This window comes from Lonchura striata, chromosome 5 (genome assembly GCF_050655825.1).
Source record: "Lonchura striata isolate lonStrDom1 chromosome 5, ASM5065582v1, whole genome shotgun sequence".
NCBI classification, from domain to species: domain Eukaryota; kingdom Metazoa; phylum Chordata; class Aves; order Passeriformes; family Estrildidae; genus Lonchura; species Lonchura striata.
This window is the reverse complement of record NC_140707.1, coordinates 63,081,463-63,099,170: the sequence shown is the minus strand read 5'-3', so window position 1 is coordinate 63,099,170 and position 17,708 is coordinate 63,081,463. Positions and strand designations below refer to the sequence as shown.

The window sequence follows — 17,708 nt, the reverse complement described above, 5'->3', positions numbered from 1 at the left end:
GAGTCAGTGATCCTTCACCTCTGCTCAGCCCTGATGAGCCATCTGGTGTCTGTGTCCAGGACAAGAAGGATGCAGATGTACTGGAAGGAGTCCAGTAAAGTGCAATGAAGAGGCTGGAGCACCTGATATACACAGAGAGGCTGAAAAAGCTGTTTAGTTTGAAGCAAGAGAAGGCTCAGGGGGATCTCACCCATGTGTGCAAATACACAAAGGGATGGTGTGGAGAGTCACTCTTCTCAGCAATATACATTGAAAGGGCAAGAGACAAACTGAAAGATGGGATATTTAATTAAAGGATGAGGAAAAAACCCTTTTTATTGTGAATGTGGTCAAATGTGGGAACGCACTACCCAGAAAGATTGTGGAAGTCTTCATCATTGGAAATATACAAAGCTTGACTAGACACAACCCTGAGCAACCTGCTCCTGCTCATCTGTTATTTTCGTGTGCAAAGATATGGAAATACCATCAAGTAATCATCACTGAGCTTTTGTAGTGTATTAATGTATAAAAAATTGCCAAAAGCTTGTTCATGGATTACGGAAATCAGTTAATAAAAATTTCACTAGTTTTAATGAAACTATCAGCTTTAAATTGTAAAATTTTAGTGTCAAAGGCTTATAGATACATCATTGAAGACAAAGAAATTATGGGATTAGCAAAATGAGGTTTCTGAAGTTTCATAATCTGTGCTTCCTTTGCTTACCACTACATGTTCAATGAAGAATTTTTAATAAATTTCAACTCATTACATTTTACTGGTAGTTGCTTTACAACTAATGTTAATTACAAGGATCTTAAGCAGAAAATAAGACCTAAAAAACAGGATTACAAAAACTGTCACCTCCCAAAACACTGCCACAAGGTTCAAGTTTATTCTCTGTTTCTACAACCTTACACAAAACCCCCTTGATTTTTGAAGTCTACTCTTAAAACCAAATGAGTTTAATTAAACAAAACCTACAACTTACCTCCCCAGTATTTCCAGTAATTCTGCTATGCCATTGTGATGTTCTGTTTCATAAATAAACCTAAATAAATGAAACATTTTATTGGGTTACTGCTGAAGACAGATACAAATCTAATACTAAGATCCCCATCTACCATTACAGGTAGCCTTGACCCCAGATATTTCAATCCCTCAGTAAAAGGAGAGCAGAGAGACATAGTGGAAAAGAAACTTTGTGGAAACAAAAATCAGTAGCACACCCAGCTGCTTTCAAGCTTCACACCTGCTTGCTCTTTTCTCCCACATTTAACAAAGCATTTCCCACTCAAAGCTTTTCTCAATACACACATTGTATGCCATTTTAATAATGTAAAACTGAACACAGCAAATACCACTTTAAATATTAAAATAACACAAGAATATCTGGCATAATTAAACACCATGATTCAACCTTCTAAAGCAAATGCAAGCACAAGGGGTTCAAGCAGCTATTGCTTCTGGATGTAAAAAGCTTTTTGGCATTACAGATCTCTGTGCATACAAAAGGCTTGTAATAAACAAAGAAGTCACCTTTTCATTAATCTTCTTTAGAAGAGCACTGTAATTTACTAGGCAGTCACCTTTCAGCTTCCTTCACCCAAGTGTAAATTTATTGACAAAGTTCTATTAATTGCTTCAGGTAATTTGCAGAGTTATAAACATTTACACTTGTGAGAAAATAATTCCACTAATTTGAAAGCATTTTCTAAATTTTAAAATTTGTCATAGGCTGACATATTAAAAGCTACTTTTAATCCAGAATATTTGAAGCGACAGTTTTTAATTCTTAAAGGCCCTTTCCATATAATTTAGGATATAATTCCAAGAAAAATTAAACACACTCATACAAAGAGGTTTGGATTGACATACAGGTTTCATAATAAAAAAAAAAGTATTTTACTTCAGGGAAAAAATAGATTAAAGCACTATGGGAAATGAATTAATGTGATTCTAGTCGGCGACTAAAAGATAAATGAAGGCCTCATATTTCTTAGGTAAGCACAGTTATAAACTGACAACTTGAAGGTAAAAGTATATGAAAATAAAATATTTTTAAAGTTGTACACTTACTTCAAGAGTTTATCATTTTACACAGCCCAATTCACTAATTCAAGACAAGCTGGAACAACTTCCCTCCTTGGGGAACAAGTGCACTAGTTTACATTTGGATGCAAAATTTTTAAACTTTGATCTCCTAAATATTATACAGCTAAGTGAGTTTTTCTCCAAGTTTGTGGTTGGCTTTTCTTTTTCTCCCACATCTTCGTAGCTGTGCAAATTATATAATCTCCCATATACGTGTCAGATTGAAAACTCTTATACAAACTATACAAAGTTGATCTAACAACCAGATTAATTTCTTAGTCTTTCAAAAACTTAGCACCAGAACTATCTGTATTTGAAGACTTTGCTTCCATTATCTGAAAGCAAAGTGCAAGAAACGGCAAATAAAAACTTTTCAGAAGAGCATATAATGTGCTATGATGCTGTTCTACCATCTGTTCAGATATTTGACCAAATCCTGTATTTTGGATTAAATTTAATAAAATCCATGGAGAATTTATTAATGTGTGTAGGGGGGAAAAAAAAAGTGCAGTTTAAGGTCCACCTGTACTTTTTCCTTGGGATATATTGGCTCTTCATTTGTCCTGTGAAGTCAACTTCCAGTTGACTGCAATGTGCCACAGGCTTACTAATTATTTTAAAGTAGCTCCTCTGTATCCCTTCCAAAGGCTGAGTTGTTGCCACAGCAGGGAAGATCAGCTCTCTCTACAGCTGGTACTGCCAGGTGCCATTCATGATATGGCACTGAGGGCCTGGCAGCTTTTTGCTACTTCTTAAAGAGATAGCACCACACATTCATTTCGGGACGAAAATGGTGACAAAGAAGGAGCATGATGGAAGGAGTGTAAAATTGATATACAACTTTCTTATTTGTAGCAAAGCAAAGAATATCAAAATGAAAAAATTCAAACAGGCATCACAATCTTGCATTCACACTGGATGGTAAAAACCCTTCCAAAGACCTTTGGTAATACAGTGGTTTGTATCAGTGATAATGCTACAGTTCATTCTATGGCAACAACAAAATACTTCACAATAGCTCAACTGCACATGTCAATTCTCAGGAAAGAAGAGGCAACGGACATGTTCCTTTAAGCAAATTACAGATCTCTCAGTCATTCAATTTCAGTCTATTTTCTACATTATAAAGAACTACACCTTATTAAGGCATTATTGTAATACAAACACTACTACCCCCCCACCCCAAAAAAGCCTCCCACAAAGATACCAAACCACCCACTAAATCATACATTAACTCAAATTTCAGCTGCCAGATATATGCCATAGGCAAGACTATCCTAATTTAAATCCCAGTGTGCTATTATTATTAGATGTAGCAATATTGAATATAAACATATTAAGAATTTTAAATATTACTAGCAGAGTCTTGGAGAGTTTTGATTGCATACCTGATCACATGTACCATAATACAAAGATGCTGACATACCTATAAAATATATTATTAATTTGTTTCCGGATGTAAGCTCTTAAGCCTAAGAATTTCCCATATATTCTGTGTAGAGTTGTTTTAAGAAAATCTCTTTCACGAGGATCTTCACTGTCAAAGAGCTCTAAAAGCTGAAAAGAGGGAGAAAAGATGCATTTTAACTTAATCTAATGCATTGTAAAAATAATTTAGATCTTGAAGTTAAAATAAAATCTTTTTTTTACCTTACCTGTAATACAAACTTCTGATCAATATATTTCTTAGCTATATTAGGTTGAAAATCTGGAGATTCTAAAAACCTTAAGAAAAATTCATAAACAAGCTGGAAAAAATAAACAACAAAAAATCCAGTATTAGTCTTTTAAATAAGAACCACTTTATAAGCATCACATTACTAGAATTGCTGATTAGTTGCTCAGAACTGAAAAATGTTTTTAGTTATATTTATCTATATTACACACAGTAAAAGCTTTGCTCTTGCTCTCCTGACAAATTACAAGAACTTGAGGTTATTTAAACTGCAGAAATTCTGCTGAGCTCCATCTTTACAATTTACTCAAGTGACACAGTTATCTAATATTTATCATGCCCAGAAGTCCATGTTCTAAGAAGTCTCTGTTCTCCTCTGTTTGTCATGGTACCTCTGAAAGCTAAAGCTGTGCCAGAGCCAGATCAAAGCATTCACAGTGACAAATAGCTCATTTAAAATCTCAGCAGTCACATCTCTACCACAAGAAACAATGAGCCTTTAACCTGTAACAACTGACTAAAAAAAAAAATATTTTCAGTTTTCATTCAAGAAATATATTTTTTAAATTACATAGAAAAGTAATTGTTTTGAGATAAACACGTAACCTGAATAATTTAGAATAGAATAGCTCAGTGAATTTCATGTCAAAATTCTGTTATAGACTGTGATGCCTCAGCCACCATGAAATACCTGTAGATGAGGCCATGCAGCTTCTAAGGTTGGTTCATCTTCCTCTGGATCAAATTCCGCTCCCGTTGGATTGGAAGATGGTGGTAATGTTCGAAACATATTAACTGCAAACTGAAATTATACATGCCTTTAAAAACTCTGAAACAACCGAATGACTAAAAAAAATTCATGACTAAAAAAAAGAATTCCAAGATGGTTTTGACTAAGAATTCTTTACATTAACATTTGCAAAAATACAAGCTATATAATGCAGTATTTTAAACAGTGAGGAACATTCATACTTCTTTAGTTTTAACTTGGTAACACTTTTCTATGAAGTAAGTGCTCTCTGAAGCAAAAAACTACTGTCAGGATGTGTTTTGTGAGGATACTGCTCTGATCTCTCTACACACAGACACGTATGTAAGCAAACCTATGTAAATGGTTTACAGAAACATATTTATAATATACACACTTTATAAGGCCTTGCAGCAATCTGCAAAAGTCTAAGTCAGAAGTAGAGATGCAAACTAAAGATAACTCACATCTGTTCTTTGCAAAATACTAGTTTAATTTCACATAGTGGCTACACACATATACGAACACTTCAAAACCAAATTCCACAACACCAACCTCCCCAGTGGCATTTTTCTTAAACCATATCCATATACCTGACATTACACATTACTGAGGGGGGAGAACTACATACTCTAGTCTTTTAAATATTTAAATTCTGAACCCCCTGAAAAACATTTAGCATCCTCATGGAAGTGGACCAGTCTTCAAATATGAATTACTTTTCAAGTTGTTGATACACATGCGTTTTAGGGCTTCCAAGGGCCTGTCTACATACAAGGGCCAAGGAGCATGTGTATGTGCTGTCCTGCCATCTCACATCTGACAGATGGCTGAGCAGACAGTGGGAGGCAGTATCAAACTGCATCAGTTAAATCTGCAAGGCTTACATTATATTCCCATGAGGGAAAAGTCATCCTGATGCTCTGTTTTTCTGCATAATATTCCTTCATTCAAGTAACTGAGACATAGGTCTGATACACGCAAGGCTGTCTTATCAAAGTAATCACTACTGCAGAGAATTAAAACTAAAGCTGATATATGTTCCCCTTTTTAAAAGCATGGACATCAAGTGATTAACCACCTCTGACTTTCGTTTAAAACATATGGTGAGAATTTGCAAATAATTTTTTTGAAAACAAATCCAGGAAGACTAGACTTGAAATTTAAAACTTGCTAAGGTTGCTGAACAAATGGAAGAATAAGCTTATCTAAAAAATTCCTAAAGTCTCAGGCTCCTACTATAAAAAATGAACATCTGGGTCATGTTAGGTGTTAGCAACAAAGTTTTGTACTTTATATTTTTGAAAATAGATTTACAACCTAGAGAGTATTTTTTCCATGAGAAATGGAAACAGTGAAGCCTGATGTGATCTGTTTTACATTTTATATCCTTGACCAACAGAATACAAAACTGCTCAAACAGAGCTGCAGGATCTTGCATTGAAAGCACAAGCCTGAAACTTTCCTGTCTCCTGTCTCTCGTCTCCCCTACTGGGGTTTGGGAAATTTACAATTTCTATCAGTGAGTCCTTTACCCATCAAATGGCTGATCTTTTTTCTAACTTCTCATTTTTTGACCAAACATACAAGATACAATCTGCAAAGCCTGATCTCCTCTAAGGCAAATTTCCCACAGAAATACAAATAAATACAGCATAACTGAAAAATATTCCCCTTCCCCAGCTCCTCTTCCCACCAACAAAATTCCACAAGCCCCCCAACACTTATGAAATTAGAGTATTTATGAACACTGGCCTAGTGTGCCAAAATTCTGTCAGAGCTGCCAGCACTAACAACACTTGACTTCAAAGGATGTTAACAGGAGGATGTGAGATAAAAAAGGAAAAGAAAACAACCTACATTTTTATCAGTTCAGGGGCTTTTGCTGTAATGGTAGTCATGAACCCTGCTTTTCTTGTGGCCCACTTCATACAATATGAGAATATTTTCAAGCAAGCAGGCATCAGAGATACTACACATTTTCTCCTCCCTTCTGCTGAGCAGCCTGAGTGAAGCTTGATGTGAACAGCTCTGAATGAAGAGGCACATCAACTGAAAATCTGTGTCTTCTGTATTCATATGAAGAAAGCCAACCTTATAGTTAACAGAGCAACAAGCAGCACACTTCTATTCACAGCAGTCCCTCTTAGTCTAGAGCAAAGATACAGAACACCACACCTACAATGCCCCTTTGAACACAAAACCAAAAATAATAACAAAACCTGAAGCTCACATAGGTATACCTAAGTATGTAGTTTTAATAATGCATGAAAAGTTGCAATGAAAACAATGTTAGTTGCCGAATAAAATTAAATCTGCTCCTATGTATAATATCAATAAAAAAATTAGTACTACCCTATGTGTTAATACACAACAGAATATTCTCATAAAGCCCTGCTTTCTTTTTTTAAAGCCAAGCTGAAAAAAAGCATATATTATTTTCTAAGTAAGAATCTGCAAAGGATGCTTTTCATCACAAAGGCCTGAATACATCATGTCCATTTACAAAATTTACTCAGATACTTGTCTACACATTTTATAGTTTTGAGAAGAGGCACTTAAATATATTACACCTAAGAAATGGAACTTGTATTAACAAGCAGTTAATAAAACATTTCCTTTTCATCACATCTTTGCTTAGAAATAAAAAATTAATTTGAAGGACATATCAGCTGGCTCTTTGAAGAAGAAAGGGAAAATAGTATTGAATCCACTCTTAAAGAAGAACATTAAATCCATTTTAGAAATTAATTTCTCATACCTTTAAAAAAAAGACTTAGGCTTAACACTAAATTATTAGCTAAGCCACTAGATGAATATATAGCTTAAAGAAAAAGACCTTACTACAATTTAGTCCAGGATACCTAAAGCAAAAAAAAAAAAAGTGTGGATAGACATGAGATGAAAATTTAGGCTATAAAGAATAAAGAAGAATGAGATAACGTAAATGTTTATTTTATCAGAGAGAAAGAATGTTTGAAGCTATGGAAAAGGAAACATTATTTCTAGTAAACAGATTACAGAAATTCATTGCCCTAAGTGATTGCCCTAAATAATAATTTAATAACACCAAACAGAACTTGGACACACACACATATATAGCAAGTACACATGTACATACACAAACAAGTAACCTCCAAGCTGTGAAGTCTGGCAGAATGGCATAGCAAAATTCCAGTTTTCCTGCCAACTCCACAAACTTTCCAAACTGAGAACCATTCTCAAATCTGAATATTTCTTGATCCTCATTACTTTATTGAAAATGCTATTCCTTACTAGTATAATTCAGTGGCACTAGCAGCACATAACTTACCAATGTTTCTTGGAAGAGTTTTAAAGTACATGAAGACATTACATTTATTTTCCTTAAAATCCCCACAATCAATTAAGATACATGTCTAGAATTCAGCAAATGTACATGACAATCTACACATACATGCCTGAAGGAAAGATTGTAACATTACTGGAGAAATAATACAGTAATCACTGACCAAAGGAAAAAAATAACAACTATCTCAATTTAACCTCAAAATACCAGTCCAGGCGCCTTCACTGACATGTCTCTCACAGTGCTGTGTAAAACCCATGCAAGGAAACTCCATACCCTTTAGACCCTTGCAGACAAAAAGCCTTTTAAAGTCACCAAAGCATTTTTGAACACTGCATGCTACCAGCAACACACTGGCAACCAAGATAGCAGCCAAATTCTGCTGCAAGATTTCAGTTAAACTGACCAAAGTGCAGACTTGGTTACCACTCGGTACATCTGAAAACAAAGGAAGTATACATTCTCCTTAGCCAAATGTACTCTGGCCATAACTGATGGAGGAAGGTAATGCAGGCATAGAAAGCACAAGTGATGAACTATGAGCAGTTAAGAACTCTTGCACAGAGTAAGTACCAATGTCTGACACTGGTATTCCAGAACTCATCATGAACTCCACTTTACCCAAAGAAAATCTCAGCAAGCTTATTCTCTTTCATATCCCTCCTTTCAACCAGTGTCAAGTACTCCCAAACAAGCAATCAATTGGAAAAAAAAACAAAAAACAAAAACAGAAATATAAATAAGTTATCAAAACCTGGGAAAAACCATTATCCCACAACTCATTAACCATCCTCAATGCTTTGGATACCTGTTTGACATCCAGAGTTATGTGTAATCCTCATATAATCAGAAGTTCTCATGAAAATAACTTCTGTCTCAGTAAACACTTACGGCTGATTTAGATAAAAATCTTCATCATAAGCAACATCCTACATACAATAAATCCTTAGAATCTTTGAAGAAGCTTCAAAGTCTCTGATTTGCAGGAGAATCACTAAATCTGACTAAGTTCATGCTCATATTAAAGAAACACTGCTTTCTCAACCCACCGAAAATTCCACCTAAATTACAAAGCCTTGGAAAAAGCCATCCTGTTAACACACAGCCAAGAGCTTCTTGTAGGCTTATTAGACAGGAAGTTAAAAAAACCCCTTCTTCTCAGGGTTTTGCAGACAACAGCTACACACCTCGACCCAACTGCTACTGCAAGCCACTGCTGTCTGCTCACCACCATGGTGAGAGCTGAAAGACTCTACTGTAATTTTGTGGTCTCCTCCCCTGGAGAGGACTTGCACAGAACAGAAAAAATAACCTAAGTCTAGCTAGCCAGGATTTGGATAGTGAGAAGGGAGGAACAATGCAGGTCTGAATGGCTCACATAACTTGCTCCAGCAGAAACCTCATCTGCTATCCTGTGTACTTAATAAAGTCTGACTCTCAGTCTCATCTCTGAACACAGATTTAAGTCAGTTTCTGGTACTGAATGGGATTACAAGTGTCAAGCTTGCAGACGTGATCACAATTCTAATCTTCCAATTTTTAAAAATCTGTTCTACAATTTTTACATGTCTTTAAAATTATATATATATGAATGCATGTATATAATGTCCCTCCCTATTTTTACAAATATTTTATTTTACAAATATTTTATTTTACAAATATTTTATTTTACAAATATTTTATTTTCACCAACTTAAATCATCACCTAATTCTGCTTAATATGTGTGTTTAGTTTCTGTCTTACAAAAAAAGAAAAATCAACACTGGCAATAAAATTTCAAAGCCCTATTATTCTTTTGCAGCTATGCAGACATAGCTGACCTTTTCTGAAGATTTCCTCAAAATTTCTCAAGATAAATTGATACAAGCAACACTGAATCATAAAACAGAAAGTTCTCATTGTTAAATCACTTACCATATGTACTACTTCAGGGTAAATAGGTTCCGTAATCACATTGCGATTGTGTGTGATATATTCTACCATTTCACTTAAAGCTGCTCGTTTTACTTCCTTCCACTTTAGGTCACTTAGTGGATCAGAAACAAAGTCAAAAAGTACACAACATTGTCGTAACTTCTGGATAAAAAGCTTTTCTTGATCCGCTGGAGGAACATCTGAAAAGTGAAAATAATTTTACAATGTTTAAATTATACTGTAGTGGATTCACTGCCCTCCCCATTTACACTTTGTGAAACACAGGTACAGAAGTGTTTAAGATTACAAGCAAGCTTTCTAAATCTTCACACAACTTTCAGGAATATCATGTTTCAGAGTATGAACCCCACTGAAATACTCTGTACGTATCAGAATGATTTCAAAAATTGCAAAAGTGATGCATAAATTGCCCTTGCCAGAAGCAGACACTGCATGGAAAAAATACACACTTGAAAAAATGCTTGCAAATGCTTTGTGTTTTGCTTAAGTAATCCCATGAGCCATTAAAATGACTGATATATGTGAGATTACAAATTATACATAGCAAAAACTTCCAGGATCAGGACTTAGGAAATACTAGATCACTGGCCACAGGTAAAGAAAGCAGTACCATGTTTTGACTGCAGCAAAAACTTGTGTCCAATTAAAATGGCCACATGATTACAGCATGAAGCTTAAGAAATGAAATGTGAACACACCACAGAGAGTTTGCCTAAGTTTATACCATAACACATTTTATGTTTCTGCAAAATTACTTTTTTATTGTTATATATGAACTACTAAGGCAGTAATAGCATGTTAAAAAACAGGACTTGAGTGACTTTGTAAATAGTTCTGCAATTTACTCCCATTTCTTCCAATTGATGAGTTTTTCTTTTTCCTTAGAGTATCATAAAATGCTAATAATTTTCTTACATAAGCAGCAACAGCTACCACCCAAGTATTTCAAGTGGTATTACTGAATACAAGCACATGTGTATGTACAATCTAATTAACTGAATGTGCAACAGATCTACAGTCTAGTTTGAAAACCAGTTGCTCTCCTTGTAAGTGCCTGAAAAGCTTCCTACGACAGCAAAGCTGGAATAGCTCCTCTCTCTCGAAAAGAAGCTGCCTTCCAAACCTGGAAGATTTATTTGGTTTAAAACAGCTGGCAATTTGTTAAAGTTACTTGCACCTAATTGCTCTGAAGAATAATTCCAGTAAGAAAACACTGTATAGTAACAGCCCTGAAGAACACACAGAATAAAAATGAAGCCTTCATGAAAGAAACCACAACCAGTGAGACTTTGGTGTCACCTGACACAGTGCAGAATTCTAGAAGCAGAAAGAAGGTGCTAGGTAACTGGTGTCTCTATGCAGAGCAACAGCTTTCTGACAAATAAACCAAAATTCCTGTCCAGTGTTGTGAACAAAGCCACACAAATTTTGTATCTGAATACCCATGCTTTTGTTTATTTGAATTAGAAAGTAATGAATAATTTCTCCTGAGAAAATACCAAAAAAGTAATTAATTGAGAAGTCTGCATACTGAAAGCCAGCCAGATTTATGACCTGAATGTAAAATGTCTCAGACATACAAAGTGGTTATCTTTCCCCCATTAACTGTAAAATGGAAAGCGGCTCAACCTGAAGCATAACAACAGTTATACTTAGGGATACAGTGCTATGAATGCATACTCCACAAAATCCAAAGCCTAAATACAGACTGTAATTATACATGTAATGAACATACAATTACAGTGATTACAGTATACTACCCTTAAAGAGAGGAAGCATTAAAGATGTAATTAACACTAATAGTGAAAGTTAAAGACTGACAACTAAGAAGGTCAAGAAACACACTCAGCTAGGCAAGCCACCTCCCTTGCCATTTATTCTGAGGTGGCTTAACTATGCTAAGTACCTCAGTCATCCTCATTATTTGAGAGATCTTCTTTATACAGACTGAGAACCACATATTTCTAATGAACTGTGTTTTGTTTGTTTGGGTGAGATACAACTGCCTCCTTTAGGAGTATTCATCCACAGCTTTCAAGTGTCTGGACCTCACATCTCTTCTAGTACTTTGTCTGGAGTAGTTGCCTTGAAATCAGGATCATCCCTACTTTTAAGGTTTGAAAAGATGATTTCAGCATGATACCAAGCAGAAGGTGGTTAAGAAAATGAGTAGCCCATAATTTTTGTGCAGAGCATGTGTGTACACCTGCAGAATAGCTGTGGGACACCCAATAAGTCATTTATCCTCAGACATTTGTCAGGGACTATCTGGTTATGTTCTTTTGATTTCTATAACACCTTCCAATTCAATTAAGCAATAACCCCTCACTTCCATTTGCTTAATTAACTGGCATATTTGAAGAGAATGCCATCAGGGAAAAAAAGTCCCTACTTATGCAACTCTGGTGCTCCATTCCCTGATGACTGTGGGAAGGTCATAATTATTCAGAAGCTACTCCTTAAAATTACATAGAGCTGATACATAGAACTATTCACTGAGCAAAGGGTTTTTTTTTTTTAAAAACCCCAAATACCATCACTCCCAATCAAACCAAAACCTCATACATTCTTCTCCCCTTCCCCAACCGGTAGCAAGAGTTTACATAATTTTCACAGGACTTGCTTCTAAACAGTAGAAGTAGAATAATCTTTTTTATTCACTCCAAACATTTATCCCTGTCAGTACTCATACCTTAAATGAGTACTATTTTTGCTCTTCTACTGGAACAGGAGCACTGTTTGTTGTAATCCTAAAGAAGGTCGGTCTTGTATTTGGATTGAATATCCATCAGTTCCTGACAAAGCTTTACAGAAATTTATTACATATTTTATGCATAATTTATCCTACGGTCCTTCTTGTGAGAGAGAAATATAAACTGGAAAAAGTATCAAAAGATGATACACATGAGAGCAAGGTGCATCTCTGGGAGGGAGGGATCAGCTTTTTGTCTTTTTGGGTTGTTCAGAGGTTTCTTCCTTCCAATCACAGGGCAACTGTTGGATCAAGTTATACAATCTACAGACATGCATGTTTTGCCCCTTCTGTTTTAACAGTATCAATACAGAAATAGCTATTCAGTATAAAATTTGCAACATCATCTTAGCCCATGGCCTTGCCAGACTTTTCTGTATACCGATGAGTATAAAATACTTTCCATTTTACAGCTCATACTAGCTGTGCTTTTATTATCAGATTAACTAGACCAATATCTCACTCTGAAAGGCACCGCTTCAAGTCTTCATTTCCCTTCAAAACAGCCAGGTAAAGATCAGAGGCACTTAACTACCATGTGCCTTAGCAGAACACAAATAATTGGCTGGAAAAGTTTAAATTCTAACACTGAACTCTGTATGGAAACAGATTCTTTGGAAGTTTCAGGCATGTCTTCAGTAATTCCTACTGTGAGAGTTCACTGCAAAGACTTTACACTGGTAGCAGTCCTCGACCTTGCATTTTTCTCTGCCAGGATGTGGCACTGGGTTGCACCCAGGAGCTACCACCCCACCTTCTCTTTTGTAATGTATAGCCCAGCTAAAGAACTAAAACATGTGAATATTCTAACAAATCAAGATGTCTTCATATTAAAACAAGATTTTCCTGGTTTTTAAGAAAATTAGCTAAAGTAAAAAAAAAAAAAAAAAAATCAGGAAACACTGAAGTTTCTGTTTTCAGTGCCTGAGCTTATGTTTAGTATTCTATGACAAACAAGTATTTTTGCCGTCCAGGATTGCAGAGATATTACTGCTTTCTCAATTATATTTCTTATGTTCCTTCAAATCTGAAAGTTGTATTTTCAGTTATGTATTGTAACTGTGACATCACTGGCCACTGATGACAGATCTATTTCCTACCATTTTCACTGAAGCCATTTTTCTGTGACAACAGTGTAATGTAATAGCTGCTGAAAGGAGGACAAAAGGCAAAGCAGGGTAAGTGTGTGACCCAGAGATGACACATGAAACAGCTGATTTCTAGTACAGATTGGAACCAAAATAAGATTGAATTTCAAGTTTTGGGTCATATTCTGATATAGAGAAGAGCTGATGCAATTCCTACCACAAAACACAATTTGTAGCCAGTAAAACACACTGTTACATCATTTTAAAAGTAGAAAACAGGACATATGGTTGAAAATTTGCAAAAAATACATTCAGAAGACAAAATTCATTTCAGTTGTGTGTAAATACTTTTTTACTCATATAAAAGCTTAGCAGAGGTACCAGATTTTGTTGGCTGACAGGTCTCTGTTTCATTCAAAGAGAAGTAGCTCCTTTTTCTTAGAGGATCACCCAAAAAAAGACAAACTAAACATCATATGAAAGTAACTGCTTCTATAATACACTGGTGTAGAGCAAAAGCCCAAGCATGTAGATGATGTCTGCTTGCAAGTAGACAAAACTCAAGAAAAGTGTCAGCAACCCTAATGAAGGACTAGAATTGTTAATGATTTGGAAAAACAACACTTAATTGCCAAGTAGAGTGCTACCCAGAGGAGAGCCTTAAACTTATTGGTCACATGGTCCCTTCTGCTAGTCAAAAGTATTACTGAATTTTAAATTTCATGTTCATTGGTAAAAAAAAAACAGCATTAAAGCTTTATTGAAGCTTTGTAAAATGCCCTGTAGAGCTGTACTTCAACAAGGGGACTCTAGTATCTTGCAACGTTCTCTTAAAACACTTCAGCTGACAATACCACGGCAGCATTTTTACAAATAATAGAGTTTAGTGCCTTGAGTAAGAGAAATGGAAATTGCCAGACACAAAGGCAGAGGAACTACACAGTACAGAAAGGAGAACATCTGCCAAAACATGGGTTTACCAGAACTAATACTTTTTCCAAAACTAGGGATCAAGTCCTTAAAAATGAGAAGAATTAGAAAAAAAAAATAGAAAGAATATTACAAAAACTGAATCATCATTTGATAAAATTAAATTTAAAATATTTACCTTATTTTGAAATTGCATAACTACTATCCTAATTCAAAGCAAGAAACACTATTCTGGAATTATTTTTATTGCATTTCTATTATGTGACCAACTCTTTACAGTGGGTGGCACATATAAGAAAACTTCCAATTCATGCATGGACAAATTTAATTAAAGCTATTTCTTCTAGTAGCATATAAAAATAAACTCAAGGAATACCAGAAATTCTAAAATAATACACAATACATTTCTTTACTATAACTAGCAACTAGCAGTAGGAGTTTGGCTGCAGGTAACTCAAAGCAGGCAAGATGTTGTATGGATACACTGGACTAACAAATACACAGAAAATACTGCTGTTTATATTGTTTTATTTATTGACCCTGCAGAAACATTTCTTTGCCAGAAGAAATACTTAAAACAAGAAAAATTACCACAGTTACCAAAAAGCCACAGGAACACTCATGGAAAAACAGAGTGCTAGTACTAAGCTCAAGAGAGCCCTACATACAAACGTTTTAAGTGGCACAGAAGAGAAACAAATTTCTGTTTTTTATCTCACTATTGAGGATTAAGGGATGTACATGTCAGTGTTGTAAAGTGTCATAAGGAATACTGGCATAATATAAAATAATTGAACTGTAAACTCAAGGTTCTTCTCCAACTACCATGTATGAGACCTGTAAACATTCCTATTTTGTTTTTTTTTTTTTTAAACACTTCAAACATTTCCCATCAGAAACAGGACACTGAAAAGCAGACAGACTTTGTCTCATCTACAACAAGCTCCTGACTCCCAAACAACTCTTTATCAGTAATTAAAAATATTTTACAAGCACTTAGATCTTTCATAAGGAGTACAAGAAAACATTAACTCTCCAACCAGCTATTTTCAAACTAAAGCTGTTTTGTTCAAGGCTAGCTAGGAGGTGAGCTGAGAAGAGTAGGTGGGTGCACAAGGGAAGTTTCCCATCTCAAGCAGTGCTTGGACAATGAACTGAAACTTCCAAAGTGTCCTTCATCTGCATCAGCTGCCCTGCTGCAGCCCTGTGATGTTCAGCACCTGTGGAGGCACTCCAGAGACATGGGAATGAGAGCCAGCTGCAGTAACAGCCTAATGTCCACTCTTCTGCATTCCAGGAACAGAGCTGCTGCCAGAAATACCTTTTGGCTCTTCTTCAGATAACAGAAATTTCTAACTGGAAAAAATCCTGCCTTTCACTTCCCTGTATTTGAAGAAATGACACCGTTTCTATCTGCCACTGTTTCATTTTCACCTGAAAAGCTGACACCCAAATTGTGATAGACACACAAAATATAATTACTTCCCTAAATACTGATAGAAAATAAGGATTAAAAACAATACCGAAAATTATAAATACGTGGCATGTTTTCTATCTAAAATTCAAAAGCAGACACCTTTTATTTCATTTTCAAGTAGTTAAATTTTTGGATATTTAAAGATGTCTTCTTTCCATCAAACAAGTTCTGTTTACTAATAAGCATTCAAATTTTTTGTTTTAATAAAGTGACAGCACTGATGTTGTTTCTATGCCAATCTGCAGCCTGGATCAAGCTGTAACTCCACATACAATAAAAAAGTTATTTCACCTATGACAGCTTGTGTATGAAAATAGTCTTAATCACGCGTCCAGCTCTGGGGTAGCTGACACAGGAAGGACACCTGCTGGAATGAGTCCAGAGAAGGGTGATGAAGATGTTCAGAGGGCTGGAGCACCTCATCTGTGAAGACAGGCTGTGCGAGTTGGGGTTCTTCTGCATATAAGAGAAGTCTGGGGAGAGCTTATAGCACCTTCCAGAATGTAAAGGGGCTACCAGGGAGCTGGAGAGGGACGTTTTACAAGGGAATGGAGTGATAGGACAAGGGGTAATGACTTTAAACTGACAAGAGGACAGGTTTAGTGTAGACATTAGGAAGAAATTCTTTACTGAGAGGGTGGTGAGACACTGGAACAGGTTGTGCTGAGAATATCCATCCCTGGAAGTGTTCAAGGCCAAGTTAGATGGAGTTCTGAGCAACCCAGTCTATTGGAGGTGCCCCAGCCCATGGCAGGGGGGTTGGAACTGATGTTCTGTAAGGTCCCTTCCAATCTAAATAATTTTATGATATGACTCTATGATACACATAGTGAAGAGGGGAAGGCAAGAGCAACATGTTGGAATTCATTAAGGTACATAGCATTTAAGATTGTTGGTTTCTAAATAAAGAAATCTCTTGGCTAAATTTTCATTCAAAGGAGTGGCTTTTTTTTTGATTATAAAGCTTTTAAAGTAATATATTTTTTCATGTAATAATAAAAAAAAAAGGCTGTTAGAATCAAATGAGCTATTACCAGATGAATTAAACAATAACTAAAAAAAAAGGAAAGATAAAAAAAAAAAGAAAAAAAGACAACACCTCAAGAATCCTACAGTTGAAAGGAGCCTGAAAGGAATGGGAAGCACATGTTTTGTCAGTCCCAGAGTGAAGCTCAAAGCAGGTGCTTTACAACACTAATCCCTTCTGAAATCTCCATTCACTGGGGAATCCAGCACTGGTGGCAGCTATCTCCTAACACAGATTACACACAGTTTCGAGGATACAGAAACTAAGTAAAGACATTTAACTGTCAAAGATTTAAGACAGGAGATTTTAAGGACTGATTAATAACATAATAGGAAAAAAGGTCTACTGTCATTTTAAACAATTTGGCATAATTTTTACATACTAAGCAACCTGAGGCACTCAAATTACTGCCAGTAACTTTATTCCAGGTGTAAATTATAAATCAGATTATGATACAGGTAGATCAACAGTGAATAGTATACACACCATATTATCTACTGATTTTTCCAAAGCAGACCAATGCCACTCTGAACCAAGCTCTTGCTTGCTTGCTTTATCAGAAGTTAACTGTTTTATTAGAAGCTATGTGAAATTTTTAAAAACCTCAAGAGGATATTTGTAATATGGTTAAGAGAAATAAGCATTTTTACACTACATTAAAACATTTAAAAAC

The 17,708-nt window shown here is 35.5% G+C and overlaps 1 protein-coding gene across 3 annotated transcripts in view; it reads right to left on the bottom strand.

Annotated features, from left to right (window-relative positions):
* PPP2R5C (protein phosphatase 2 regulatory subunit B'gamma) overlaps nucleotides 1–17,708 on the bottom strand; it is a 74,224-nt gene that overhangs the window by 15,868 nt on the left and 40,648 nt on the right. For all 3 annotated transcript variants that reach the window (XM_021549671.4, XM_085580755.1, XM_021549672.4), the window contains 5 exons: nucleotides 9,741–9,940; nucleotides 4,441–4,551; nucleotides 3,730–3,822; nucleotides 3,501–3,631; nucleotides 972–1,031 (listed from right to left, as the gene is read on the bottom strand). In XM_021549671.4, the coding sequence (XP_021405346.1) occupies nucleotides 972–1,031; nucleotides 3,501–3,631; nucleotides 3,730–3,822; nucleotides 4,441–4,551; nucleotides 9,741–9,940 (595 nt within the window). The remainder of the gene's footprint in view (nucleotides 1–971; nucleotides 1,032–3,500; nucleotides 3,632–3,729; nucleotides 3,823–4,440; nucleotides 4,552–9,740; nucleotides 9,941–17,708) is intronic.